Genomic DNA, 27,122 nt, shown 5'->3' on the forward strand with positions numbered 1-27,122 from the left:
CGTCATTTTTTAGCGTGAACCCCTTCCTTGCGTTAATGATATGCAAGGGAGGCGTTCCCGTCTAAAAAATGACTCCCAGGCCTTTACGTGGTATTTATACTCCCGGGCAAAAGAGACGCCCGGGAGTTGGCGTGGCAAAAAACGGCGCATTTGCGCCACTTTTTAACGCCTGCTCAGGGCAGGCGTTAAGGGGCCTGTGGGCTCAAAATGAGCCCACAGGTGCCCTCCCATGCCCCCAGGGACCCCCCCTGCCACCCTTGCCCACCCCAGGAGGACCCCCAAGGATGGAGGGACCCACCCCAGGGACATTCAGGTAAGTTCAGGTAAGTTTTATTTTTTATTTTTTATATTTTATTTTTGTGGCATAGGGGGGCCTGATTTGTGCCCCCCTACATGCCACTATGCCCAATGACCATGCCCAGGGGACAGAAGTCCCCTGGGCATGGCCATTGGGCAAGGGGGCATGACTCCTATCTTTACAATGATAGGAGTCATGTTGATGGGGGATGGGCGTCGTTAAAAAATGGCGCAAGTCGGGTTAAGACGATTTTTTCGACGTAACCTGACTTGCCCCATTTTAAGACGGCCATGCGCCATTTTCCCCCTACGCCGGCGCTGTCTGGTCTACGTGGTTTCTTCCCACGCAAACCAGGCAGCGCCGGTCTGATTGCGCCGTCTAACGCCATTCCATAAATACGGCGCCCGCATGGCGCTTCAGAATGGCGTTAGACGGCGCAAAACTTTTTGACGCTAAACTGCGTTAGCGCAGTTTAGCGTCAAAAAGTATAAATATGGGCCACAGTTTTTCCAATACCTACAGCTTCATCATGCTCTCCTCCCCTTGATAAAAACTGAGGCTGACATCCCCGAATTTTCGCCAATGGAGACTAAAATTCTCCTCAAAAAATGTTGTTACATAACTCACCAGATCTGATGGTGGGAGTCCGGAGACCATGGGAGGAGGAGCTGGGACCTTTTATGATTGAAGATTAGAGGGAGGTGTTGGAGGCCCCCAGAGAGGCAGCTATATCCTCCCAGTTTCAAAGATACTTCACAGGGTCAATTTCATGAGGGGTAGGCTCCATCATATGGGTGTGATTCCTACGGGGAGCTGCCTAAGATGCGGAGATCATTGGGGAGACCTTCCACATACATTTTAGTATTTCCCAGGGCTGACTCATTTTTAGAAGGGAGTGCTGGAGACACTAGAGGGGGTTTTGGGCTTTGATGTTCACAGAGGATTTGGGGGGTAAACAATATCAGAAAGTGCTTCTTTGGTTGGCGTTGGAAGTGGCCAAGAAAGACATAGCAAAGGCCTAGAAGGTGACGGAGGCCCCTTCAGTGAAGCTGTGGGCTAAGAACATGGACTACTTCATGGGTTTAGATCGCCCGATATACCAGTCCTCGGGATGTCCCCAAAAACATAAGTTATGGAAAGACTGGGTGAATCACAAAGGGATACAGCTGAACCCCGGCACAGAGGGGGCATGGGCTGCCGATGAGAGGGAGAGGGTGCTGGGGACCGAGTCCGCAAGTGTTATCTTGGGATTTGGACCACATTTTTGTTGCATGATTGCTTGCTCCTATGGAACTTTGTGTTTGAAGATGATCTACATGTACTATTGATGCTTGTGCTGTGTTGTAATGCCATGAACCTGCTTGTGCTTGGTGCATTGCTCCTTGTTTTGCAATGTAGAAACCCTAATATAAAGTTATTAAAAAAAGGAATACAGAATGTTAGCGAGCGTTGTAGTTGTTCATTAGAACATTATGAGAATCTGCAGTAGAACACTGAGGAACCAATGGACAGGCTGTTGTGTATTGATGGGAGTGCCTGTTTTACTCAGAATATCAGGCTTTATTCTCACATGACTGACAAAGATAGTGTGATCCTATATAAAATAGGATCTCATTTTAGCTCCTGGAGCACCTTCCATAACCTCTATGAGAAAATCATGAGAGAAAACAGTTCTCTTGCAAACATGTTTAATCAAATCTCAGCACATAGTTGGCATTCTACAGAGGGAAAATCAACAGAGAACTCACCAGAATTCCTAAAATTAGTATAACACCGCCAACAAACTATTTGTGTTGTGACTAAAATTGATTATTACCCTTCACATATGTTCCTTCATATATGTTGTAAAACAGGAAACTGACTAAATTGCATTTTAATGGGGACCATGACCGAAGAGTCCTGTAAGGGCCGCTACAACATGTTGTCTAGTCTGTGCTCAGCCAATCAAGGGGGAGTTCCCTTGCTACCCACCAAGTGGCCTAGGGGTCAGGGGATCCTCAACCTGCCCTATATATAGTGCTAATTCATTTTCAGGAATCAGGGACCATGTCCCTGAGTACACTAATGGTTGTCACAAAATATTGTTTGCATTGTGGGCAGCCAATATGGTTTATCTAGGCCCTTTAAAAAGGCAAGTCCGAGCATATCTAGACACCAACTGTCCAGCTATACCAAACTTTTTATCCCCTTCTTTCCCAACCCATTCCCCTGTTCAAACACGGAAAATCTTACTTTTGGACCCTGCTGGCAGCTGTCTTGGGCCTGGTTGGTGGATCAGTGTGAAACTTTCCTTGAAGAAGTTGAAGTAAATAAAGTGTTTTTTTTTTTTAGATTTGCAAACTGCACCAAAATTATTAGCAAAACAAAAACGCTCTTCCTATGGAAACTCTGACCTATGGATAACTGCACAGTAGTAACTGCCTCTGTGTTTTACCCGCATATGTGCGGATGCGAAGTGTAAACTAATATTTTTCTTCAAAGCCCGTACCAGAACTACTGAGTGATGGGGTTGCTGAATACCAAGGCTAGCTAGTTTTAAATACACCTCATGCTTCTTTATTCCACCACACTTCACTACCTGCTGCTTCAGCTCACTCTTGCGGGTTCTCTTAATTCCCTTCTCTAGCACCCTCTCTTTGTTACTGTTTTTTATCTTTTCCTTCTTTCTTCCTCTTTTTCCTTTACTCCCTTCCTCTGAGTCAAAGTCTCTTGATGAAAAAACTAAGGGGCATATTTATACTCTGTTTGCACTGAATTGGCGTCATTTGTTTAACTCTAAATCAGTGCAAAACTATCTCCATATATATACTCTGGTGCTAGACCCGTCTAGCGCCAAATTTATGGAGTTAAAATCATTTTTTGGAAGTGGAAATCTATCTTGCCTTAATGAGATGCAAAGTAGGCGTTCCCGTGCAAAATATGACTCTGTGGCCTTAACACCATATTTATACTCCTGTGCAAAAATGGTGCACAGGAGGGAGGAGGGGTCAAAAAATGTTGCAACGCTTGTTTTGCCCCATTTTTTAATGCCTGGGTCAGGGCAGGCATTAGGGGACCTGTGGGCCTATTTCCATGGTGGAACACCATGCAATAAGCCTACAGGTGTCCTCCCCAGGCCCCAGGGATACCCCCACCCACACCAGAGGGACAGAGGAGGGTGGGGACCCCATACCAGGTAAGTACATGTAAGTATTGTATTTTATTTTTTAAAGTGCCAATGTGGTCCCTGACATGGGCCCCCCTACATGGCACTGGATGCATTGGCAATGCCCAGGGAACCCTGGTCCCTTGTGCTGGCCATTGGGATGGTGGGCATGAATCCTGCCTTTTCAAAGACAGGAGTCATGTGGTATGGATAGTTTTGCGCCAGAAAATGACTCTAGGCAGGTTAGAGCCATTTTTTTTTTACTCTAACCTGCCTAACGTCATTTTTGGTGCAAAACACGTTTCTTCCATTCTGCCAGCCCAACCCGACTAAAGTCATTTTTTTAGCCACTAGCCTACCCTTTTCACTGGCTTGCACCATTCCATAAATATGGTGCTCGGCTGGTGCACAGAAATGGTGCAAGCTGGTGCTAAACGTTTTGGTGCAAAACTGAGTTGGTGCAGTTTTGCACCAAAAAGTATAAATCAAGGCCTAAGTGTCAGTCCCCTAAAAATAAAAGCCATTTCTCTCCACCGGCACCAGCGGCACAAATTTGTGTATTTGTAGTTTTGATTTTCCTTTAGTGTAGCTCCTTCTTATTCAAACAATACAGAAATCGTCTTTAGGAAGTAGCTCCGTTTTTTCACTCATTGCGGTTTCTTATCCTCCTAAAACAGAAACTGGTACCAGGTAACTCTGCATTGTTTTCATTTGCTGTGGTTTCTTACACCTCAGAAAATTCTATTTGCACTACATTTTTGTCGCAGTGGGCTCAATTCACAGGCCCTTTGGAACCATAAATGCCACTTAGGAGTACAGAAACAACATGCAACTCAAAATTTGAAAGCCATGCAAACAGCATCAAATAACCACAAACTGGTACATTGTGTTGTCTGACGTAGTGAAGGATATTTTCCACTCTGGGTAGGCATGTCAAATCAGACCTCTTGTAGGCAACTACTGACCTTTACTTCCCGATTCCTTAGTGCTGTGAAGTGACAAGAAGTTCGTCAGCGCTCTACAAAACTAACTAAATAAATACATACATGCATGCCACATCTGAAGCTAATCCACTTTGAACCCTTCAGTGGTGAGTTATAAACCCCTAAAACACACTTGTCTAACCTGAGCGAAGTAATTACACCTTCTAGTTTGGCACAACTAACAAATGTGGGTGCCAATAGGCTTTTTCTGTGGCCAAGGGTTCATGCAATATTAGGGCAGCTTTGTGCAGCTGCCTTGTATTATCAGCAAAGGGCCAGACGATGGTGGCAGATAGAAGCAAGTGGCCTATAAATCACTTAATGCCGTAGGGAAGGGAGCACTCAAATGGAAAACTGTAATTTCACCTGGTGTTCGGAAAAGCTTTGCATCAGCGCTGCTCAGGCCCAACCAGCTCAATTGCCGCCAAAGCTACTGCCCAGAAACAGCCTCTCTCTGAAGTTGCTGGGGACCGCTGGTGCAGTGAACAAGAGGAACTCGCTCTCTCAAGAGAAGCTGGAGAGATTTTTCTAGAAGGGTCTTGAGCTGGTTTTCTTCCTTCTTGACAAGTTTGGCCACTGAAGAGCCTAGAAAACGAGCCCCATGAAATGTTGAGTTGGCCTTTACAAGATAAACATTTATACAATGAAACTAAATGAAACGCTACAAAAATATGAAAATATGGTGTGAGTCCAGCATTCCTGTTACTGACAGCAACTTTGGTGACTCCAAAGGAGACTGTCCGATTACCAGTATGTGCTGCAGGGTCCTCGCCCATGCTCCCAGTAGCTCTATTTGTGTTTGTGACGTAGCAGACAGGGGCGAACCATTGCACATCTCCCTCACCGGTATGCCAGTGATGCATAGCTGCATCTCCTCTTGTCACCATCGAAGACAACAGGAATATGTGCCCTCTTGGTTCAAGAGGGCGGCTGGTGCAAGGCAAACTATACCTGAGTCCAGCGAAGACAGGATGATCGGTAATCCGCAGTAAAACATGCTGCCAATCCGGTGAAGGAAGGGCGAACTCATTGGGAGACCCCCCTTGTGGCGCAGTCCAAGAGCTTGGCCTTCGACCCAGGCTCTGGCCTGAAGTTAGAAGCATTATGATTCTTTAATTAATCTGATATGGCAGAGAATGGAGAAAGTGACCGAATCCTCTAAAGTTATCCCTGTCCCTAAATGATAATAATTCGTTTTTATACACTGGGTTATGTCGCATTTTATTTATAGCATCAGGAAAGTATTTTACATAACTTTATGGTATTCGGTTTAACAACCCCAGAAAGCCTGAAGGTTGTTGGCCCTCTCAGAATTCGAACTCCTATCTTGCAGGCCACAACTAAGTTTGCAGTGAGGTTTAACTCACCGAGTTATCCTGTCGGCCTCTAAATGAAATAATGTTATTTCAAGCATTCCCATGCATACATGTATGTTATACGTCTTTGTGTGTCCAGCTGAGGTGCAGGTCATGGGTCAAGCAGGAGAAAGATACATGCCAAAATTTCGATATTACGAATTAACGTACATGATCCCCATTTGAATGCATTGTCCCTGATTCTTGCAGCTTTTTTAGGTGAGTATATCTTGGAAATTGGGGAGTCATACCTACCTTAACACACAACTCCTCACAGAGAAAATGATCCTGGCTGTATAGAGAATAAGGCAGGACACAATTTCATTTTGATGAATTATTATTCCTAATTGTACACTGATTTCCTACTTGCCCAGTGGTTAGACATGATTGCACTACCTTTTTATTTATTTCATGGATTTTCTTTAGTTCACATTTCGTTCTGTACCTGTATAGGCCAGCAAGCTTTTGTAATGCTTCTTCACTTCGCAGTCGAAACGAGGTCAGCAGACTTCACTTTAAGTTCGTTTGCATTGATGAATCAGTCGATATTCCTCGGTGTAGGAGTCTGTGCTCAATATATTAGGTTTAGAGGAAAAGAGTGTGGTCTCAGAGGGTGTCAGTTTGAGGAGCACTTCCCCAACAAACCATGAATGCAGTTCTAATAACGGCCTACAGCCTTTTCTTCTGAAAACATTAAAATAGGTAACGTCGGGCAGTTATGGATCTCAGGGGCAGATTTATACTTTTGCCCCAAACCGGTGTTAGCGCAAGCTTGCAGCAAAAAGTATAGCGCCGGCTAGCGCCATTTAATGACGCCAGCCGGGCGCCATATTTATGGAATGGCGCTAGCCGGCGCTAAGGCCCTTTTAGCGTCCTTGTAAAGGACTCAAACACGGCTGGGGAGGAGTAGGGGGAACCGGGGCTTGTGTGCCAAATGATGGTGCTACACTGTTTAGAGGCAAAAAATTGCCTCTAAGAAGTGCAGCGCCATTTTCTGGCGCACACACCCCATGGACACGGCTCATGTCTTAGTAAAGACAGGAGCCATGCCCACCACCCCAATGGTCATGCCCAGGGGACAAGAGTCCCCTGGGCATAGCCATTGGCGCCAGTGCCGTGAATAGTGCATAAGGCCCCAAGTCAGGGCCCCGGAGCAGCACTGGACAAAAAAAAATAATACTCACCTGGACTTACCTTCGCATGGGTCCACCATCCGTAGGTGACCTCCTGGTGTGGGTAGGGGTGGGTGGGGGTGTCCCTGTGTCCCTGGGGACAGAGAAGGGCACCTGTGGGCAATTTCCATGGTGTCTGACCCTGGAAATCTGCCTACAGTTCCCCTTACTCCTGCCCAGACCCAGGCATTAAATAATGGGCCCTCCTCCTCCCGTGCATGATTTTTGCACAGGAGGATAAATAAGGCACTAGGGCCTTTGAGGCATTTTTTGCCCGGGAATGCCTACCTTGCATCTCATTGACGCAAGGTAGTTTTCCCCAGGCAAAAAATGTTAACTCCAAAATATTAATATGGAGTTAAGTTTGCGTTGGATTTGCGTCAAAAAAATGACACAAATCCGACGCAAACAGAGTATAACTATGGGCCTTAGTATGTAAATATATTTCACAAATTCGGCATGGGCCGTCCCTCTCTGGACGTAGTTTGGTCACTCTTGGTGTGGAGGCTGTGTTCTTTTATACGTGAAGAGAATGAGTTATTTATGTGCGTGGGCATGTTTATAGACCCTGTCTACTTTGCACGCATCATGTACAAAAACTACCCACTGTTAGCCTCGTCACACAAGAAAGGCATGCGGTACCCAAGCCAAGAAGGCCCGCGGCCAGGTCGTGTTGTGCCGGGGATTGTCTTTATAATAACACGGGGTTGCTGGTCAGCAGTGCCCCTCACTGAATCACGCGACGCCTATGTTTTTCTCATTCGTGAAGGAGTCACATACAGTCGTGTCCCTAAACGCCCCGCCCCATGACACCCCCCATAAGTAATCATTGCCGGTTGACTGAAACGAGACAGTGGCTGAGATAATGAAAATCCTGACCTCACAGTTCCAGAAGGCTCAAGCGGCGGGCGCGCGACCTATAAAAAGGCCCCGGGTTTCGGGTTGGCCACTTTTCAGCTTTTCCCCTCTGGTCTGGTGGCACTTTTGATTGACGGGCCATGGACATCTCCATCCAACACCCTTGGGCTCGGCGCCCCTTTTATTCCTTTTTTAGGCCGAGCCGGATCTTCGACCAGAGCTTCGGGGACCACCTGCCCGAGGCGGACCTTCTCCCTTCCGCAGCGGTGGGCGGCCCCCTTTACTTCAAGTTGCCGCTCTTCAAGTCGCCGAGCTGGGTGGAAGGTGGCCTCTCGGAGGTAACAGTCCTCGGTGTTTATTGATGCACTTATAGCTCAGCTGCTAGGATTGGAAGGGAAGCTCAGTATAACCAATGGCCGTGGGAATAGTCAAGCTCATAAGCACAGTATAACCAATGGGTGTGGGGAATATTCAAGCTCATGAGCACAGTATAACCTATGGGCGTGGGAATATTCAAGGTCATCGGTAAGTGAGCAAAGGGGGGACGTCTTCATGGCTCAGCCCAGGGGCCAGAGAAGCCCTTATATGCATCATCAGTGGTGGGACAAGTGAACTCCGTTAACTGTTGATCAACCGAGGCACAGAAAGTGGAATAAGCAAGATCACACACTTTGTTACTGGCAGAACAGGCATGCAGCTCTAGACTTGAGACAAAGGCTGCCTAACCAGGCTAGTGCTAGCGGTGTGTGCTTCTGCAAAATGTGTCACGCCATACTGTGCTACACCACAACATAGCATAACTGAGAGGCGAGTTTGTGTCCTGCTCTTATTTCTGTCTAGTGCCCACTTCAGATTGAAAGGCTTCCATGCGCTAGTGCAGTGGTTCCCAACCTTTTCACCTCTGTGGACCCCCATTTTATCAATACTGGAGCCTGGGGACCCCCACTGAATCATTATTGGAACCGGGGGACCCCCACTGAGTAAATACTGATAGCTGGGCCTAATATTATTACATTTTTTAAGCAGCTGCGGACCCCCTGATGAGGCTTTGTGGACCCCCAGGGGTCCCCGGCCCACAGGTTGGGAACCACTATGCTAGTGCATATGTTATGGTGCACACTGAGCACCCATGAAGGGTGCAGTACTGACAGCACTGGAGAATGAAGGTCAGGCCAATTAGAAGGTTTTGTGGGAGCAGGAATAAATATTAGTTGTGAAGCCCTTAGCCAGAGAACCTTATTCCAGTTCCCGCTTTCTAGCTTGACTAAACTGTGTGACACTGGGCAATTACTTTTTTCACCGCACCTCCTTTTCGTGATCATCTCTTTTGGGAGCACATTGCAATAACTCAGTTCAGGATGCGTACTGTACAAAACCCTCTCTTATGTGTGCTATAATAGACCGTAATGTTGCGCTATCTTCATCAATTCATGCCTTATATAGGAGCTATAGACAAGTCGTGTGCCAGTTGTAATCAGGGCAGAGTAAAAGAATACAAGACCCGTCCAGTGGCTGAACTGCACAATGTGTAATCGGGAAAGCTGTTTTCAGCCCAGGCTTCCCTGCATGACCAAACTGTGTGATTCTAGACAATTATTTTTCTTCACTGTGCCTCTTTTGTCATTATCATCACATGTGAAAGCACCTTTTATATAATTCTGTTAATGATGCACAGCGTACAAAATCCTTTTGTATATGGCTTAATAGACCATAATGTTGCCCCATCTATAAAAATATAAGCTCCGATAGGGTGACCAATACAACTGTCTTGCCTCTTGAGGTATTAGTAATATCATCAGGGCAGGAGTGTTATTCACTAATTCTAATAAAGGCCAGCCACTGAGTCCAGACATATTTTCTAGTGTGCTAAAGTGAAACAATCCCCCCCAAAAATTAAATTTAAAAGTTCTCACCATAACTGTCAAAAAGTGGCATTCAGCAACACGTGCAGCAGGGTGGGATGACCAGACTGACTAGGAGATGTTCTCCTCAGCCTACGTGGTGCTGCTGTTTCAGACAGGCTGCAGCTCAGGTGTGGCCGTGGAGAATTATGGGGCACGGCTGTCACCCCTTAGCTAGCACTGCCCTATTGTCACTGGTAGAGAGGTGGGAGATTCTTGGGTGCTGGGTGCACAGCATGGCCTCGCAATACCTTTGTCTGCCCATCACCGACACGTGGTCAGCAGCACGCGTGGCTTGTCAGCGTGGGCATGGCCTGTTTCATAGCAGTGACTACTATTAAATTACCTGCACAGTGAGACCTGCTGCGTGTGCCTACCGCCTTGCCTAGAGTGTGCCACCGGGCCTGGGGGAAATCACCCCGTCTGCCCCTCTGATGGTGTGATGCAGGAGAGCACAGCACCACAGTAACTCCACACTCATGTAAGAGAAGAGTTTAACCTCAACAAGTGGCTCCATAGCTCATAGCTGGGGCTGTATAAATGGTGGTAACTAATACAAAGTGACAAGGACATGTGGAGAAGTGGGCACCTGCTTGCATGATTGCACTCAGTCCATAAGATGAGCAAAGTAATATGTGATGATAAATATATATCAGTATCTACTTGCAACATTGAACTCATGACAGAAAATGAACCAGCCTTCCGATCTCTTGCGCCATTCCAACAACTGAATGCTTCAATGTATACATTTGTATTTGTATTTCGAAAATGTGTGTACTACACCACTATACCATATAATCAGGGCCACTGGAATTATGCGGCAGGAGAGAGATACATTATGCGGCATTGTTGAGTAAATATATGCAGCAAGAAAAGGCAATTTATGCAGCATAAGGCAGCATATTTTGTAATAGTATCACTTCATTATTTTGTCTTTTTTTTTTACTTTTGAACACCGTATGGGCATTGGTTGCACCTCAATAGTACAGATTTAACATCCAAATATAGCAATATACAACAGTAACGTCACCAGTCCAGCTTTGCAAAGGGCCTTCCACCGTGTGGCAACACATGCTGCTGCACTGTTAGTAATTTTGAACCATTTGAGCTAAAAACATTTTTTTTTGTTAAAATCTGCAGATTATGCAGCAGATGATGGATTATGTGGCATATGCGTAAAATCTATAATTATGTGAAAATCACTGCGGCAGCAGAATCGCATAGTTCCAGTGGCCCTGCATGTGATGAGCTCGTAATACCACAGCACCAGAATAGCTTAGATTTCCTAATACTTTTCAGACTGTGCATATACAAGTAACCAGTTGTTTACATACTGATCCAAAGCGCCATTTAACATATTTCTCCATGCTCCCAGTTTTAGCAGTTGTTGGCCTGACAGCGTAGGGTTTATACTGGTGCTTCCAAGATCACAAGCCTTTTTAAAGGCAGCAGGCCTTTTCCATGTAGGCACCCAGAATCTGGAAGAACATCCCTGTATCCATCAGGAGCACCACTCCAACGCTGATCCAATTTAGGAAAGAGTTGAAAATGCACCTCTTTACAGCACAATACATCATAATGCAGGAACGATCCAATAACCAGCTACCCTTCCAATCACTAGTTGACTGTATGCTTGCCTTTGACACTGTACAGTGCTCTGCTGCCTTTGGTTAGGTTTGCACTTAACAAATCCCACATACATACATTTATACATTGCACAATATCTGCAAAAGTGTGAGGTTGGTGTTAGCATTCACGTCTTTTGTTTAAAATAGACAGCACTTATACCACATCTCTTGCCCTATAGTTCCATTCTGTACGTCACTGGTACAACCAAATGTGTTTCTGGGTCAAGAACAATATTTTGCAGTCAGCTCTCTCTTTCCATCACCGAAACACAGTGTTTCCTTGCGCATGCAAGGCTGCCTCGACACAACTTCGTCTATTTGTTGGAAATAAACTGCAAAAAATAGGAACTCTCACCAGGGGCCAGATGTATCAAACAATTTTGCATTCTCAAAATGTGCGAATCGCAAAATTCGACCGTTTGCAAATGCAAAAATGCCTTTCAAGATTTATGAAAGGCATTCGCAGTGCAATTTCAAGGAATCGCTAAAATAGCGATTCCCTGAAATTGCAACTCCATTTAGGGAATCACAAATTGCGATTCTCTAAGTAGGAAATCGCAAATAGGGAATTCCTATTTGCGATTTCCAAAGCACATGTATCATGCATTTCCTAAATGCGAATTGGGCATTTACGAAATGCAAATACCACCAAATCCAATTTGGTGGTAAGCATGTGCAATTTTTAAAGATGCATTATAAATGCATTTCTAAAATTGACATGTAACGCACACATGCCTCTAGGGCATGTGTGCTCTTTATATGTCCACAAATATTTTTCTGGGGTGCATCAAAGGGGGCCTTAGGCCCCCAGCACCCTAGGGTTTGCATTACTTAATTTGCTAATTCCTAACAGGAATTCACAAATTAGGTAATGCAAAACCATTCGCACCTATGGCCCTACAGGCCCTTAGGGATGAATGGAGTCCCAGTCCCTAATTGCAATTCAGTAATAGCGATTGCGATTTTTAAGAAATCGCTATTACCTAATCGCAATTTTCATACATCACATTTTGCATTTCTTAAATGGCGATTTCTTAAAAATCGCTATTTAGGAAATGCAAACCTGGACTTTGATATATCTGGCCCCAGATGAAAAAATATGAGAAGCTAAGACTTTCTTAGAACAACAACAATTAGAATCAGTAAGTATAGATTTTATTTTAAAAAATTAGTGGTGTTCAGCATAAGATTTTTGCAGTTATACACAATTTGCTCCGAAATATAACAAAATGAGGTGCTGTCACACGAGCACAATATGTTTTATTCTTAGGGCGACAATTTATCAGTTCTTTTAGGACAAGTGGGTTAGATTTGGAGGCCCACTCCAGGTCTACATTTTCATTCCTCGTTGGAGAAAATATTATATCTGAATATTAATTTTGGTGAATATGCTTGATTTTTTAAATGTTTGCAAGGCACATTACACTCCTTGTGACTGGCGACATGTCTGGGGCTGTGAAAATTAAACTCTTCCTGTTTATGAATTGTTTGATCACAGGACAGGCAAGGAAAGTTCGTTTAACACAAAGGTACAAAAACACACAAGCATGCAAGCTGTATAGATATCTCACTGGGTTGTGCGCAGTCGATCAACTTTATTGCGCCCTTCCACCTCCAGTCTTGCCCTCCACTGTATGAGTGACTGCTTACCAGCCTCAGCACTCACTCCTTTCTTAAAGAGTGCTCATTTTAATAGGCTGTGAACTCCATTTCAAAGTGGTTGAACCTCGTGGCACAAGTTCAGACACAACACAGGCTTGCTTTTGTACACTTCTCAAGCTGGCAGTGAATGTGTGCTGGGGCCACAGGGGGGCTCCTGCACTGCCCATGGCATGGGCAGTGTAGGGGCCCCCTTCCCAGCACCATCAGAATGCGCACTGATGCAGACAGTGCGCATTCCAAGCGTGCTGGTCAGCCCCCTCTGTGCTACGAGATAGCACTCGGCTCCTAAGGGAGCTGAGTGCTATCTTGTAGCATGGTTCCTGCTGGTCTGACCAGCTGGAATGCTCTTTGCAGTGTTCCCACTGGTCAGACTGGTGGGAACATTGTAATAGGGTGGGGGCACGCCCCTGCTATGGCAGTGTCGTCCTCCCGGTGAGTTGGGCAGCCCCGTGGTGGGACCGCCAAACTCCTAGTGAGGCCCTTAATTTAATTTACTTCATTGTGGATCTACATATGGTGCAGACTGATGTGGAGTTATTTACACTGGTCAGGTGTTTGCACACCAAAATCTGGAGGTGACAAAGTTGACAAGGCAGAAGGATAATTACATAAGAAACTGTCCACACATCACATAATTGTGTTTGAAGTATCTCCAATGGATGGGGACAATTACAGGTCCACGTTGGGTCATCGTTCATATAAGCCAAGGGCCACTCTAAGGAGCATTCTCAGAGTGTGAATCTGAGAAGGCTGTAGACGGTTGGAAATTAAAACTGGACAAATGCTACATCTTGAGGACCTGGTATGCAAATACTTCTTTCAGGCTAGGTTTCAAACATTTTGCAAAAAATATATTTGTCCCAATGCCTCAGTCACTAATGTTCTTCAGAATTTACATCAGACATCTGACTTCTCAAGAGAGGGATTCACCCACGTGCAGTGGTAGCAAGGGTTTCAGAAGGTCTTATTTGAGACCTGCCTCTTATTCCTGCAGTGAGCTATGAGAACCAAATAAAGACAAGAAATGGGATAAATGCAAGAAACAGCAAATTCTTGGCTTCCCCACCATTTCTAGAAACATTCTTTTTGGATGAGTCTAGTATGCTCACATGGTGATTAATTGTCCAAATCCAAACCTTTGTTATCTAGACAGGAAGTGAAGTTTGATGTGTCATTGATGGCCAAAGGTTTTTTTTTTACCATTGAATGAAAATATTCAAGAACCAATTATCATGCTTAGATATCATGGACATCTTTTACCGAACTGGTTGGCAAGTTGTTTGTGCATCTGCCTGTAAGAGGTGTGTCTGGCTTGGTTAATTAATATAGGGATCATGATGGATGCACCAACATCCAAACTTAGCCCCTGTTCAGTACTAAATGTTGGCCCTCTCTTTTGGCCCCCTCTAGAGTAATCACGATGTTAGCAGACATTGTGATGGTGTACCTCATAGAAGGATGCACTCCATCGAGACCCAACAGTAAACATTAAGACAGTGTAATCTACTTGTATCCATTACGTTGGTAAACGCATTATGGTCTGGTGTGCACCTGAATTTGAGTTTGTTTTGCTTCCCTTCTTTACTATACCCTGATTTTGATTTGTGCTGATTGCAAAATCGAAAAAACAAACAAACAAAAAAACAAGGTTAAACACTGGTACCATCATACAAGTATCATCGCTGATTTAGTTTAAGGACCTAATTAAGAGCCGCCCGGTTGATTGCAATGTGTTTGTGATTGCTTTTACCTCACATAAAGCAACTTTTAATTTTGTGATAAATATTGGCAGGTCAATCCTGTCATTATTTATACAGAAAAAATGCCTGTATTTTACAAAACATGCACATTTTGCAGCAGTAAACCACAAAACTGCTTGTTATTTTCCAAAAACTCACAATTTGGTGCTAGTTAGTGCACCTGAAATGATTCCTACTTTACAGACTGGGATTTTGTCAGGTACAATAAATATCACACAAATTACCAGACCATTCGTGATAAGGGCCTGAGGCCTTTGTGCTATGTTTGCGCTGCCTTTAATGTAAATGTAGGGCTGTGGTCATCATTGGCTTAGATTGATTCAAGCATTCTCTAATAATTGTTTTTTTGTGTTTTAATGTAAAAATAAGGCCTCCATTTGTTATGTAATGCATGCCAAAAATATCCCACTTTGTCACTCTTCTAGTCATCAGTGATAGCTTAGCACACGATCACTGGGAAGGCAACTGCTAGGAGGTTATGCCGCAGTCGTGCTTACTGCCAGCTAAACTGGACTGAAACGAAAGTATCAACTTTAAAAAAATGAAAAATGCGAAATGACTGTAAAAGAGTAAACGCAAACATGGTGTCAGAAGCAGGGCCTACTCAAGGTCAAAGCCACACCCTTTCGCTCCAAGATTGTAAAATTCTGTGGGAAAGTTACACGTGAGTGGTATTTAAAAGACATAATTGCCCGTTTACCAGATGGCAGTTTTTGAAATCCTACTTGTGCCAATAGCGGTTCCTGATGGTGGTGGTGTCTGTGAGAATGCTGGAGAATATCAGACCACTTGTGGCAATTTTGCAAGCAACTCGAGGCAAGGCACCACTCTTCATTGTGGACACTGGCGGAAAGTATTAGGGTCTGAGGGATAAAAACTGAATAGGGGCTGCTGCCCTTGCACGACCCACCTCCCTTTTCCACTTTTCAGAATAGACTCAAGGCTCATGGGCGTTTGAAGGCAATGGCAGTTTCCACATATTTCAGAGCTTATTGCACTTCCCACACAGTTCACCATCCGCTGTACAATTTGAAAGTTTAATTAAAAAATATTTTTTGCGGCTAATGGATCAAATGTTACAAAAAACAGAAGAACAACACTTAGGGACGAACAACTGCAGACGCATTACAAGGTGTAACGGGTCTCCTTTCAGTTGCTGATTGATGTCTTTACGTGTTAAATTAGTACTAATGAGATGAAACTTTTGCCCAAACAATAGTAATTTGAATTGCAATGTAAAAACAGGAAAATAATACTTCGCATGCATTTTTAACGTCATACCTCAGAATTTGCCTCTGTTTTTACTTTATAATATAATCAGCCTTTTCACATAATTGAGGCCTTATGTACAAAGCCATTTTAGGATTCCACACCCTGAGATTTCAAAAATTAAACAGGGTTTGCAACCACAAAACAGCTTTTTATATGTGAAAGCATTTTTGCGAGTTAGAAAATTTAGAAGGGTTTTTGCAATCTTGCCCAAACTGCAGTTTGGCAAATTGGAGGCGTGTGAAAGGCACACCCCTCATATTTCTGATTCACAGAGGAATATAGAGATGGATAATGACCACAATTGTGACCTCAAACCATTGATGAGTTACTGACCCCTCCCCCTCCGCCCTCTCCCGAATTGGAGTGGTAAGTGATTTGCACAGAGGAAATTGCCCCCTTGAGGCACCTTCACCTTACTGAATAATGACAGCAGCCTCCTGGGGGGGAGGGGGTAGAGGGTGTGTTTGAGAGGAAGGGAAGGCAGTGGTCCCAAAGACCACTGCCCTCTCCCCCTGTTTTCCCCAAAAAGTTTTTATTTTTAGAAAAAAACATAACCGGTCCCTTTAATTGGCTCCGGTTGCTTTTCGAAAACAAGTTTACCGTTTAGGCATACACAAGCAGGTACAGATGTCTGCTGTCCCTTGCAGGCCTCCATCCCTGCATTTGGAGCCAATCACAGGGCATTGCTTTGTGACCCCTTGCGACTCTATAATTTACGATTCGATCAATTAGTTTCTAGGGCGCATCGCACGCTGCGTTCCCATTCGCAAACCAGTTGGTGTGCAAAGTGCACGTCCCTGATTTGCCAATGGTAATAGCACAGTAGGCCCTAGTACCGGCCCTGCACATAGGTACAAACTCTATGAATATCCCAAGGATTCCATAAGGTGCGTCTCATACACGATATAACACTGTTATCTCTCCTGTCAGCATGCTGGCAGGGACATCCGTCACAAAGGTAGCTGAAGTGATGTCCCTTTTCCTTGGTTCCAAGCACATAGAAAACGGGTTACATTGCCTCAGCCAATCTGGGGCGGGTTCTGGTTCAGCCAAGGTATCTATATTCCATTTCACATGTGGAAGTCTGCATTAGAAACGTCCCAGTTTATCCCATTTCACCCAGAACATCCTGTTTTGACTTGATGGCAATGGCATAAGGTTCTTCATTGAGGAGCTGAGATTGCGAATTAGGATATTGATTCTAACACAGTGATCAAAGTGAACTTAAAAAAACAAAGAACCTGCTAGGGCTATCATCATTTTAACTTGATAAAATGAGCACTGTTAATCAGTGTTTCATTTGAGCTGGTGGTTTCCGATGGAGGGCACCGGCAATTATTTTTGAGGGCTGGCACTTATTTTTCTTCCTCGAGCATTTACTGCGAGCAAAAGGCACGGGAAAGACGGGGAAAGAGAGAAATGACAAAACTTTCACAAAGGTAGAAAGCAGAAAGCTGCAAGAGTGAGCTGAAGAAGCAGGGAGTGGCTGTAAATTGATTAAAGAGACACGAAATGGCTTCAGGATTACGCTGCCTCAGTATTCTGTGCTCGCACATTTAATTGCAGCAGCCGTGTGTCCCAAGGAGAGCTTTGGGCACCGGCACTTTTTAACAGAATTTTAACAGAATTAAGCGCTTCTGTTAATACTATCAATAGTTGGATACGCATTTTGACCGTTCATTCCTTTAAGTGGACAAATGTCTGAGTTACAGTAGCTGAGTCTCCTTGGATCTAACTTGTCAGACAGTGCCATCTAGTGAGTAATTTTGTAAATGCGAATGCATGACCTGGATCAGAATACCCTGTTACTTCTCAGTCTCGTGCTGCAGTAAAAACATAAAACATGGCTGAAGATTCTTCAGCTGTAACTTTCGTGTAACTTTTTCAGTGTTTTTCCTCCAACAAGCAAATTAATGAGTTTGATTCCGATATTTTCGACAACGTTTAATTTTATAAATGTAGCGTTTTCGCTGAGATACAGGTACAAGTAAGGTATATTATGTGCCCATGGTTATTTTGCCACCCGGAGTGGCAAGGGACTGCCATCTAAATTTGCCATAAAGACAAAACAGAATGTTGCAAGTGTGGGCCCAAATCGCATATGGCCTAAAAAAAACTGTCTTGTGGAAAAGAAAGACTGTAATGGGTGTGGGCTGGTTGGACATATCGCACAGGCGTAAAAACCTTCAGGAAAAGTGTCCGTGAATGTTGCTTCGGAGTAAAATGATTTGATTGAGACTATGAGTGGTGTTCTCATAATGATTAAAATGGATTACAAATACATTCTGGAATATAAAGACCGTGTCACTAGTTTTGCTGTGGAGGGGTCTAAGCCTGCCGCGGTCAATATATTCCATTTGTATAATCGCCATTATTACTGAATATACCCATGTACTAAAAGTTGAGACGTGAATATATTCCCTCCAGGTGTTAACCTCTGGTGGGTAAGGGGGACTAACTAGACCATTGAGGTTTCTTTGAAGGGAAGATTAACTTTAAAAATGCAGTTTTTGAGGAAAAAAGGATGCTTTCAGGCTTGGCCCATCCTTTCCAGTATGGCATCATCAAGGATGTCTTGGCATCTTGCTGAGACCCCGTGATAAACATTAGATTCTATGTCAGGACCGGAGGCTCCGATTATGCTTTCTCTTTCTTTACTGACTTAAACAGCAGCCAATGAAATACAAGTAACAGAAAAAACTACAACACCCAGGATACCTAACATCCTGTCACATGGTCCAATCACCATCCATGTCCTCTGCTATGAGTCCTCTGACCTATGAAGTCACTTCCTCTTTCTTTGCTGCTTAGCAGCAGATAAGTACACTTTTATTTTACTCTCTGAATGTTATGCATTTTACATTGTTTATTTAAGGATTAAAGGATTACCGATCCAAGCGTCGCAATTCAGCGCGCTATCGGTATATTTGTAGAAGCGCTCGCGCGCTTCGTTTTTATGGCATTTTGCCAAATCGGCCCGATTTGTGAAGTGGAGTGGAAGCGGGAGCGGAGCTGCTCTAAGGCAGTCTCTTTTCCATTTTTTGGCACGCACACGCGCGCACGCATTTTCAAGCCGATCCACTTTCATTTTTGAAGAGGATCGACTCGTGGATGCTGTGTGCCTGTCTGTGCCTCCTCACTCAAATAAATAGTTGTCATTGCTCCCTGACGCCCAGTTAAGAACCTGTCTGGGTTGTAAAATTACATATTAGGCTGCTGCCTAGAGTGCCTTTCAGGCTGCTTCCTCCACACTTTAATATTAGGGGCTTCTTTTTTTCTTGCCTGATATTGGGGTTTTTTGCACTCCCCCTGTTGGATCCCTGAATAAAAGGTTCTTCCTCCTCAGTACTCTGATACATATTGTAGCCATGGCTCAATGGGATGATGGGATGAACAAGAAGCTGAGTACTATACAGAGGAACTGGGCAATCAACTTGAAGTTGACCTGGTGGAAGCCCTTTATACCAGGGTACAGCAGTCAGTAAATGATGCTCTAGTGAGGGTTTTGGGTCCCTTTTCAGGGCAAATATTTGATTTCGCTCGCTCACAGGGTTGGACTCAAGAAACTCCTCAACACGAACCTAAAAAAGTCAAAGACAAAGCAAAAAATCTGGAGTCTAGTGCAGAGGTCAGTGGTGTCCATACTGATGTTTTTGAGAAACTGCGTAAAAAACGCAGTGGCGAACATAATTACAGCTCAAAAAAGGGGACCACCCTTACTACCTCTTCCTCTGATAAAGATTCCTCCTCTGATGATTCAGATGATTCGGACGCTCCCATACCGAGTAAGAAAAGTAAGAAAACTGCTCCTCCCTTCCCGGTTTTGGACTTTGATCCCACGGAAATCATTCATCCCAGGTCCACCAATTGGGTTCCCCCTCCTGAGGTAGCGCAATATGACAAGGCTAATCTACGTAAAAGCTTTGATAAAGAGGTTAGATCACGCTTGAAAGCGGAATGCCCCAGACCTGACCTGGAGGGTAAGGTTTCCGATACTCCAGAGATAGACCCCACTATGGTCACTTTTATGAAAAAATTCGCCAAGGACCCCAAAAAAGGTTTAGACCGTTCCTAGCGGAGTTGTCAGGACAAACTATTGGATCTTTCAGGACCCTTAACTAAGATCCTGGAGTTGGCATATGTGGCCAAGGAATCGAACACTCCGGTGGACACAGATGTCCTTATAGGCTGGGCACAAAGAGCTGTGTGCCTACTGGGTAATTCTAACTGTGCCATCTCTGCAGAACGCAGGAAGTCTGTGCTTATGCACATAGATCCCAAATTATCAGATCTTGCGTCATCGGAAGCAGGTCCTTCTGCCGATGGACTTTTATTTGGCTCATCATTTATCAAAGACTTAGCCAAGTTTTGTTCCACTTTTTCTTCGCTTGACAAGGCACAAATGTCACTCAAGAAGGTTTTTAAACGAGGCCTTTTTGCAGGGCCGGTCGTTTCAGAGGACGTATGTCCGGCCGCAGCTCCTTCAACAGTCCCCAAAATTACTATCCGAGAGGCAGAGGCAGAGGTGGCTGGTAGGGAGATCAGGACTCCACCTTCTACCCCACACGGTACAAAGGGGGTCGCCCCCGTTTCCGTAGGGGTCATCGCAGAGGCCAACAAGGAGCCATTCAAGACTCCAGTTTCACAGGTGAGCATTATTCAATTTTCTCAGGTCAAACTAGGGGGCAGAGTGGCATCTTGCTTAGCAAACTGGAAGCGAATATCCGGAGATCCATGAGTTCTCCAAACAGTAGAAGGTTTTCGAATGGAGTTTGTCAGCACTCCCAAACAACTGTCCCCTCCGATAATAATGTGTTTTTCCCAAGCAAATCAAGATTTTATAGACAAAGAAGTGCAAGCTCTCTTAGACAAAGGAGCCGTACAATTTTCTTACCCTCATCCTTGCGGTTTCCTCAGCTCAATTTTTTGTAGTAGACAAGAAAGGGGGAGGCCACCGCTTAGTCTTGAACCTAAAGGAGTTCAATCAGTGGATCCTGTACCGACATTTCAAGATGGAGGGTATCCACATGCTAAGGGACATTCTGTTAGAAGGGGATTGGATGGTTCGACTGGATCTAAAAGATGCCTACTTGTCGATTCCAATTTTTCCTCCCCACAGGAGATTTCTACAATTCCAGTGGAAGGGTCAGTGCCTGGAATTCCGAGCACTTCCTTTCGGCCTATTGTCAGCCCCTTGGTGCTTCACGAAGCTTCTGAGACCTGTGATGGAATGCCTCAGATCCATTCTGCTGATGGCTCAGTCCCCACAAGTCCTAATCTTACACTTGGATTGGACCATCAGTCTCCTACAAGATTTAGGTTTCCTGATCAATGTACAGAAGTCATTGTTGAAACCTTCACAGGTGATAGTTTTTCTGGGATTTCAGATAAATTCCATTTTATGTCAGCTTCTTCTTCCCTCTCAAAAGATACGCAACATCAAGAGGGAACTGAGATCGGTGTTAGCTTGCCAGACCGTTTCTTTGAAGAATATAGCCAGGGTAGTGGGCTTACTAGCTTCTTCTATTCAAGCGATATTCCCTGCACCCCTACATTATCGAGCACTTCAGAGGCTCAAAATCAGACATCTACAACAGGGTCTGAGTTACTCGGAACAAATCCCCTTGACTGCCGAGGTAAGATCAGAAGTTCAATGGTGGCTTCATCACATGGAAGCTTGGAATGGCAGGGCGATTTTCGGATCTCGTCCGGAGGTAGTGATAGAGTCAGATGCCAGCAGATGGGGTTGGGGAGCCCGATGCAACTCCCTAGTGACGGGGGGCAGATGGTCAGAGTGGGAACAAACCCTTCACATCAATTGTTTGGAACTTCTAGCGGGATAATTTGCTATAAAGAGCCTTTCCCCGCAGAAAACAGATTGTTGCATTCTATTGCGGATGGACAACATATCAGCAGTGAGGTATGTCAAGAAATTGGGAGGCACGAAGTCCAGAATTCTGGCGGAGATTGCCAAGGATTTCTGGCATTTTTGCCTAACCCAGCGTTTAGTGGTCATAGCGGAATATCTTCCTGGGGATCAGAATGTCAAAGCAGACTGGAACTCCAGATACCTATCAGACTCCAGCGACTGGAAGCTGGATCCTCTGATTTTTGCCCAGATAGTCCAGGAATGGGGCAATTGCGAAGTGGACCTCTTTGCCTCTCGTCTCAATTGTCAAATTCAAAATGTTTACAGCTGGCGTCCAGACCCGTATGCGCTGAAAACAGACCCTTTTCTTCAGGACTGGACCCAGTTTCGAGGTTATGCGTTTCCTCCTTTTCTGATGATCGCCAGAGTTCTGGCTCAAGTGCGGAGACAGAAAACAGAGATTGTTCTGGTGACTCCGTTCTGGAGAGCACAGCCTTTGTTTCCCAGTGCTCTACATTTAGCCTGTGCCTCTCCTCTTCTGATTCCGCCTCGTCCGAATCTTCTTTTGAGTCCAGAGGGCCTTCAACATCCTCTGATCTTGTCAGGGAAGTTAACACTTCTAGTCTGGTTAATTTCAGGTCGAGATGGAATACCCCAGATGTTTCGCAACAAGCTGTGGAATTCATTAAACAGGCCTGGGCCAGTAGTACCCATAAGAGATATGATTCAGCCTGGCGCAGATGGTCTAGTTGGTGTGTTGGAAGGGGTGCCAATCCAGTGGAAGCGCACATTGGTTTGATTGTTAATTTTCTAGCAGAACTAGCCAGTTCGGGATTAGCTTATCAGACGGTCAATAATTTTAGATCTGCCATTTCAGCAGGGCATTCACAGTTAGAAGGCAAGCCTATTGGAGAACATCCATTAATTTGCAAGCTTTTGAGGGGGATACGTCTTTCTAAACCACCTCAGGCAAAGTATACTGTTTTATGGGATGTTAATGTTATATTAAAATTTCTTGATTCTTGGCCTGTCAACAGATATTGGTCTCGCAAGCAGTTGTCAGCTAAGTTAACCATGCTTTTATGCCTTGTTTCTTGTAAAAGAGTATCGGACGTCAGTGCTTTAGATTTGGCAGGTAGAACTTTTTCTCCGGAAGGGGTATTCTTTTCGGTGACAAGGAGAACTAAAACAAATTGCAGGCCAGTATAATATCCAGTTTATACGGAAAATTCAAAATTATGTGTAGTTCAATGTTTAAAAGATTATGAAGTTTCGACAGGATGCTAAAGGTCAATTGTTAATTGCTTTGCAAAAACCTTTTAAACCAGTTTCCTCAGCTACTTTAGCTAGATGGATGAGATGGTTGATGAATGAAGCAGGTATTGATACCTCTGTTTTTGGGGCCCATTCTGCTAGAGGGGCTATGGCTTCAAAATCATTTGCTTTGGGTTCTCGTTTAGAGGACATAATGAAAGCCGCAGATTGGTCTTCAGAAAATACTTTTCGTAAGTTTTATCATAAACCTGTATTGGATGTAGCCAGTGTGGTGATGGAACAGCTTTAAACTAGCATAATCGGAGCCTCCGGTCCTGACATAGAATAAAAAAAATTCTAGCTATTGCGTCAAGAATTTTCAATTCTATTAAGGACACGGAGGCAAGGATTATCCCTCCCTTGTTATATTTATGGAATATTTATTTGCAATTATTATGTATATATGATGATATATTGTCATTTAACCCTCCCATTATTTGCAATTATAAAGTTGTAGATAACGTATTTTTTATGAGATATTACCTACCTGTTTATTGTTACAGCTTCTGATCAGAAGAATGCCTGAAGATCGTAACCTCATGGAAAGATTGAGTTCTTATGTTCTACCGGTTGTTTCTCCGGCATTGAGTCTCCAGGTTCGGTTCTTCAGTATGGAGAAGAAGCTTATGTCTCCGGAATCGGGATGGCGTAAGAAGTTTGCGTTTTCAAGTTGACATTATCTGTTTGAACAAAGAAAGAGGAAGTGACTTCATAGGTCAGAGGACTCATAGCAGAAGACATGGATGGTGATTGGACCATGTGACAGGATGTTAGGTATCCTGGGTGTTGTAGTTTTTTCTGTTACTTGTATTTCATTGGCTGCTGTTTAAGTCAGTAAAGAAAGAGAAAGCATATTCCTCGCCTCCGTGTCCTTAATAGAATTGAAAATTCTTGACGCGATAGCTAGAAATTGTTTTATTCTCCTACTATCTGTGCTTGGCGACGTGGACAAGAATGTACCCATGCAGGACACCACTTTCAAATATGGGGAGAGGTTTGAAGAGAAGTTGGCAAAGTTGAGCAATATAGAATGGATTGATTGGGACAGGCAGAATGTTTTACTGAGGAAGGAAACATTGAAAGAAGCGCCCTTAAGTGTTTGTGGAGAATTGGTCACAATGCTTATGAAGCTGTGAGAGGACGGGGTTATCGAAGCCGGCCACACATTATTGTGGTTGTCACCAATTGTTGTAGTACGCAGACATAAATAACCATGAACTGAGGATGTGATTTTATACTGAGAACAGAGCAGTCAGAGTGGACAGACATCCTTTGCCATGTATTGAAGAAATGGTAGGTCCACTTCACGGTGAATCTGTATCTTCAACGTTTGATCTTTTGTCCTCATATTAGCAAGTGGCGTTAGTACCTGAGAGAAGACATCGTGCAGTATCTGTAAGCCTGGATGACATATTTGTGCAGAATGCTGTGCGGTCTTGCAGTTTCTCAGAGGTTGCAAGATGAAGGCCTCATAGGTATTGAAAGAGTTCTGGTCTTCCAGGAAGTGCTTACCTTTGGGAAAGATGAGCAGGGATCTGAGAGAGACTGCAGCAGATGTTGGCAAGAATGAAAGTCGAGAGGCTGTGTTTCAGAAAGGAAAATGTGCCTTAAAGGCGCAGAAGGAAGAATATATTGAGCACATTATTAGATGTCAGGGAACTGCTTCTGGAGGCTTTTGAGGCCTAAGTCCAGTTAACAGGGCAGTTAATGTCATGTTAAGGGGCGGTAGAACTTTATTTCAAGTTCCTGAAGAGAATGGCGTGTTATCTGAGCCTTTAATAAGGTATTTATGAAAAAAAGACAAATGTTTATTGGTTTGTTAGCAACAAGTGGTGTATTCCAAAACGAAAAGTGCTTCGGTATTAGAAGCAGTGTTCAGTCTGTTTGAGCCTGTGCATTGAGTGATAATCACAGTAGATGCAGGTGAATGTGGACTAGGTGCAGTATGCGAAGGAGTGCACTGTGGCATTTGCTTTATGCATTTTGTGACTGTCACAACAATTGGGCTGTGGCTTAAGGGATAGCAACAAAGTCACACTTGGACGTGGTCACAATCCCTGTATCAAGATCCAGTGGATAGGCAGTAACTGTTAGAACTTAGGGGAAGAAGCGGTAAGGGATGAGCGAGAGAGAGAGAGAGCTAGAGAGAGAAAGAGAGAGAGAGAGAGAAAGAGAGAGAGAGAGAGAGAGAGCATTTAATTGCAGCAGCCGCATGTCCCAAGGAGAACTTCTGGCACCAGCACAAAACTCAATTTTCAAGCATAGCAGTTGAAACAACAAATGTTGCCTGGTAGAGTCTCCAGCATCCGCTAACTATTTAGAGTACCCTGCCCTCTCTGACAAAAAGGTCAAGTCGAGGTCTTCCGGTAACTGTGGCAGCGTGCACTGGACCCCACCCTGGAAGTTGTTGTAGTCCATAATAGTAGCCTCCATTGCACCATCCATGTAGTACATTTCCTGACCATCTTATGTGGGGTTTCATGTCAAAATCTGACTGAATTTGGCAGGGTGGTAGTTAGGTTTTCAATGAGAGAAGCTACAGAGAAGGATCCAGAATATTAGGAAGTGGTGTTATGTGTCAAAAGAGATAGCCTTGAAATGGTTGCCTACCAGGCACATTATAGTATTTTGGCATTGTGAAATTGGAACTTCCCATAGAAGCAGGGATGCTGTTCAGGCCTCTGGAGAGGTCAAAAGCAGGCCACCAGATTTACCCACAGAGGTCACCTAGGCATGAAAAATGTACCAGGATGTTTAGCAGGCGGTTGGGGATTGTGCCACCTGCAAACAGTCTGGCAGAGGTTTGAAAAACACTGCACAGGCCAGGGAGGAGGTCGGGACGCTGGAAAAAGTATGGCAGAAACTGAAAATTGATCTTTAAGCTCCATTCTACGTACTGCCTGCTGCCAAAAATATGCCATAGTTCTAGAACATTACACATCCAAATAGTTGAAGAATCTATTAAATGTCGTTAAGGCAGTAGTGAGATATTATAAAGAAATGGAGGTTGTGAAAGTGTTGAAAAATGCATATAAAGTGGTGAATGGACAGTGTGGGATTTGGAATTTGTGACAGAGTAACAGGAAATGGTGAGGAGAAACTGAATGTGTAGTATAGAAAACTGTGCTCCAAGGAGCTGGCCGTTGCAAGTTAAGAGTTGATCTTTGTGTTACAAAATTACTGGGAGAATTTAAAGATTTTGGGGGTCATTCTGACCCCCGCGGGCGGCGGGAGCCGCCCGCCTGGAGGGAGCCGCCATATGGCCGCTCCGCGGTCGAAAGACCGCGGAGGCCATTCTGGCTTTCCCGCTGGGCTGGCGGGCGACCGCCAGAAGGCCGCCCGCCAGCCCAGCGGGAAACCCCTCCCCACGAGGAAGCCGGCTCCGAATGGAGCCGGCGGAGTGGGTATGTGCGACGGGTGCAGTGGCACCCGTCGCGTATTTCAGTGTCTGCAAAGTAGACACTGAAATACAAAGTGGGGCCCTCTTACGGGGGCCCCTGCAGTGCCCATGCCATTGGCATGGGCACTGCAGGAGCCCCCACGGGCCCCACAACACCCCATACCGCCATCCTGTTCCTGGCGGGCGACCCGCCAGGAACAGGATGGCGGTATGGGGTGTCAGAATCCCCATGGCGGTGCAGCAAGCTGCGCCGCCATGGAGGATTCTGCAGGACAGCGGAAAACCGGCGGGAGACCGCCGGTTTTCCTGTTCTGACCGCGGCTGAACCGCCGCAGTCAGAATGTCCTGAGGAGCACCGCCAGCCTGTTGGCGGTGCTCCCGCATAAGGACCGCCGGGGTCGGAATGACCCCCTTTGTCTTGTTTAGGATTAATAGCTGTTGTGTTTATGTTATCTGTTTGTGTTATCTCCTTTTTCCCTGTCTGCTTGTTTCATTTATCCTGTTG

General features: G+C 44.7%; 1 protein-coding gene across 1 annotated transcript in view; it reads left to right on the forward strand.

The window, feature by feature from the left end:
- The first annotated feature begins 7,893 nt into the window (after positions 1-7,893).
- CRYAB (crystallin alpha B) overlaps positions 7,894-27,122 on the forward strand; it is a 32,779-nt gene continuing 13,550 nt past the window's right edge. The window contains exon 1 of the mRNA XM_069225000.1: positions 7,894-8,149. Within this exon, the coding sequence (XP_069081101.1) occupies positions 7,952-8,149 (198 nt within the window). The 5' untranslated portion in view covers positions 7,894-7,951. The remainder of the gene's footprint in view (positions 8,150-27,122) is intronic.

The sequence above is a fragment of the Pleurodeles waltl genome, chromosome 3_1 (assembly GCF_031143425.1).
Source record: "Pleurodeles waltl isolate 20211129_DDA chromosome 3_1, aPleWal1.hap1.20221129, whole genome shotgun sequence".
NCBI classification, from domain to species: Eukaryota; Metazoa; Chordata; class Amphibia; order Caudata; family Salamandridae; genus Pleurodeles; species Pleurodeles waltl.